Source organism: Cupressus sempervirens, chromosome 7, assembly GCF_028749045.1.
Source record: "Cupressus sempervirens isolate cs-2001-9-10 chromosome 7, ASM2874904v1, whole genome shotgun sequence".
NCBI classification, from domain to species: Eukaryota; Viridiplantae; Streptophyta; class Pinopsida; order Cupressales; family Cupressaceae; genus Cupressus; species Cupressus sempervirens.
This window is the reverse complement of record NC_143124.1, coordinates 807,525,910-807,529,550: the sequence shown is the minus strand read 5'-3', so window position 1 is coordinate 807,529,550 and position 3,641 is coordinate 807,525,910. Positions and strand designations below refer to the sequence as shown.

The 3,641-nt window shown below is 44.9% G+C and overlaps 1 protein-coding gene across 2 annotated transcripts; it reads left to right on the top strand.

Moving 5' to 3' along the window:
• Positions 1–702: 702 nt before the first annotated feature.
• On the top strand, positions 703–3,438 carry LOC149549849 (uncharacterized). Of its 2 annotated transcripts, none has more exons than XM_089793072.1 (3): positions 703–1,618; positions 1,809–1,978; positions 2,097–3,438. In XM_089793072.1, the coding sequence occupies exons 1-3, from the start codon at positions 980–982 to the stop codon at positions 3,124–3,126; spliced, it is 1,839 nt and encodes a 612-aa protein (XP_089649198.1). In that variant the 5' UTR covers positions 703–979; the 3' UTR covers positions 3,127–3,438. The 2 variants fall into 2 exon arrangements, with proteins under 2 accessions (XP_089649198.1, XP_089649196.1); XM_089793070.1 differs by having other exon boundaries at positions 704–1,636.
• Positions 3,439–3,641: the final 203 nt, after the last annotated feature.

Below are 3,641 nucleotides of genomic sequence, written 5' to 3'. Positions count from 1 at the left end.
TAGAAAATGATTTAAACAAATTATTCTAAAGAAAGTAAATTCAAGACATGTATCTCTAAACCCCTTAGGAGAAGATAATGTGCACTCCTAACAATATCCATAGTGATGTGAAGCATGCTAATTAAGCTAAATGTATTTTTATTACATTTCTAATAGATAAAATCATCTAATAGTGGTAGTAACTATAGATATTAAGATAAAATTATCTAATAGTAGTAGTAACCATGGATATTATATGAACAATTATGTAAATTAGTTTAATCTATATAAATATGATAGATTCTTTTAATATATTCGTAATATTATTCATCCAACTATCATTGGATACTCCTTAATCTTTGGCTCTTAGTCGAAAGGATTGACCCATAAGACTTGTGCTCCCCTATCAGCCATAAGACTCATGCTCCTGTATCATAGCTAAAAAGATAAAAGAAAAAAAGTTGGTTGTCTCCTTTTATCTTTAAAATTTAACTACAGAGTTATACGTCTAGCGAAACTGCTATGTGCCTCCTGTCACCTATTGAGCGTACCACATAAACGGCCGGCAACTGGGAGCGGATTGGCCAAATATCACACCTCATCAGCAATGCACAGCTTACTAACCCTATCCCAGAACCGAATTGCTTTTCAAATAACTTCATGTGGAAGATATTAACCAGAATTCAATCCAGGTATGAATTATCCGGAAAGAGTAACGTGGCTCTAGAAAGTCTACAGCTGGTTGGCTTCTTCTATTCAATGGCCAACACGTAGGTCTTGTTGCCGACCGGACTTCCAAGTGTAAACATGCTGCACCACTCTGTCTCCTCATCTTTTCCAAAATCATGCACACCACTTTATATACACCCTTCGACTCTTGCCTGCCTTCAGTCATGGAACACATTCCGTAATCTCAATACACCATCTGTTACTTTCATCAACAGAGAACTCTGTGTACACCAATATATAATCAGTTTTGAATTGCTTGAAGATTGTAAGAATGGCAGGCCAACAAGAGGTGAGGATGGGGGAAGGAAGAGGGATAAGGAAAGAGGAGGTGAGGATGGAGGAAGGAAGAGGGAGAAGGAAAGTGGAGGAAGAAGAAGAAGAGAGGAGAAGAGCGGCAGATAAGCACATGGAGGAAGCGAAAGAAAGGCAAGGCGTGGCGGCGGAGAGCGGGTACGAGACCGTACAGCACTACCGCGCAGCAGCGCAGGAGAACACGATGGCGGCAGTGAAGGCGGCGGAGAGGCGGTATGAAGATGCCAAAACTGTTGCGGCAGAGAAATTAGAGCAGGCCAGAGCCGCTACGGCGGACAAGTCTGTAACTGCCAAAGACTACGCCGCCGAGAAGCTGCAGCAGGCGAAGGAGGCTGCGGCGGAGCTTACGTGCGCCACGAAAGACTATACCGCCGAGAAGGCAAAGGCGGCGCTGCATTATACTGCGGAGAAAAGCAAGGCGGCGAAAGATAGCTTGACTGAAAATGTGAGTAAAGGTGCATCTGTCGCTGTCGATTATACTAAGCTGAAGGGCAGCGAGGTCTACAATGTGGCGTCTGAGAAGTTGCAGCAGGGAAAAGACGCGGCTGTTGATACTGGCCGTACCACTCTGGGGTATACTGCAGACAAGGCCTACCAGGTTAAGGATATCACAAAAGTATGTTTTTTAATTTGTCGAATTGGATGTATGATTTGTGATAGTGAATTGGGAATGATGATAGAAGAGCACTATTGCTTATGTCGAATGACATGTATGGATTATGATTGAATTGGAAAATAGTTAATTGATTATGTTGAATTGGGAGGGGTAATTAATGTTTAATGTGCAGGAGAAGCTGGGAGAATACGCAGGAGCTGCTAAGAATAAGATGGGGGATGTCGGCTCAGGAACGAAGGAGAAAGCTCGGCAAACCACGGAAGCCTCTACCGAGACTGCGAAGAATGCCAAGGACAAAGCGCAGGAGACTGCAAAGAATGCCAAGAACAAAACGCAGGAGAAGTGGGTTCTTTCTCATCTGTAGAATAGCCCCGTTTCTTCGTTATCAGCCGCGTCTATGTGAATAGGTCTACGCTCCCTTTTATTGTTTTTCTTAACTTCAGTTTCGTTTTCCTTTCAGATTAGGCTTAGCGAAGGACAACACATACGAGGCAGCAAACAAGGCGAAGGAAAGCCTCGCGCAAAACTATAACAAATCAAAGGAAACCGCCGGGCAGGCTGCCCAACGGGCCGGCGAAAAGGCAGCGGAGACGAAAGAGAGAGTGAAGGAGACAGCCCAGGGAGCCGCCGAACGAACGAAGCAAACCCTAGAAGGCGCCCAGCAAAAGGCGAGGGAACGTGCCCGCCAAATGGCTGAAAAGGCCGGGGAAACGAAAGAGGCCGTGGAGAAAAAAATGGCGGAAGCCGCGGAAAAGACGAAGAAATCTCTTGAGACGGCGCAACAGCGGGCAAGAGAAGAGGCGCGGCAGATGGCCGAGAAGGCGGGTGAGTCGAAAGAGTCGGTGCAGAGGAAAATGGAGGAAGCGGCAGAACGAGCAAAGCAGAGCTTTTTTGAGAGTGAAGAGCAAGGGGAGCAAGAGTCCACCGACTACGGAGGCGGTGGGCAAAGTAAGTTCACACTGGAGCAAGTGCAAGAGTGGGCGAGAGATCGAGCCCGCCAAATGGCTGAAAATGCCGGCGAGACAAAGGAATCAGTGCAGAAGAAAATGGCGGAAGCTGCTGAAAAAACGAAGAAATCTCTAGAAGAGGCACAGCAGCGAGCCAGAGAACAGGCTCGGCAGATGGCTGAGAAAGCGGGCGAGTCGAAAGAGTCTGTCCAAAGGAAAATGGAGGAAGCAGCAGAACAGGCGAAGCAGAGGTTTTTTCAGAGCGAGGAACAAGGCCGTCGAGAGACGGAGGAAAGTGGGAAGGAGATGACAGGAAAGGGTGGGCATGATCAAAATCAGCAGGGTCGTGGAGGGGAAGAAAAGAAGAAGGTTGAAATAGAAGTGAAGGCGGTGGGGAGCGATGAGACAATGAGTGAGAAGGGTCTGCTGGAGACTGTTGGGGACACTGTCATTGGAACTGTTGTGGATGCTGTGGAGGTTGCTAAGAAGACTGTAATGGGGACCGAACAGACTGTTATGGAGACTGAACATCACGAGGATTAATATTAACTCTGTGTTTCGAAATGGGCTGTTGTTGATTGTGTATATATGGGTATGCAGATATAGTAGTATGTTATAGACGGTTCAGTCGTCTATTATTGTTTCAAATACACTGATTTTGCTTGCTGCTTGTGAGGTCATATTATTATTATTATTGTCGTTGAGAGTGTGGGAAACATATTGAGAGTTGGTTATTGGTGTAGGAGTTGTAAGAATTAAGAATATTCTGTATGAGAATGTGCGATCAGATCGTGGATTCGTCTATTTAGAGACAGAGGTGTATGTTTATAAAATATGCTGCTTGTGTTTTATGAAGACTGTCCACCTCTATTTTAAAGCTATGGCAGTCCCATTTTAATATCAGCAGAGCATATTTTGGAAAACGGTACATTATTTGGTAGAGTATATAAAGTCTGTAAAGAATTTCAATTGATGGAGGCTGTGGAACGAAAAGAAAAAAGCTTTGTTGAAGCATAGATCGAAAAATATATATATTGATGCGCCTTTTGAAATCACGA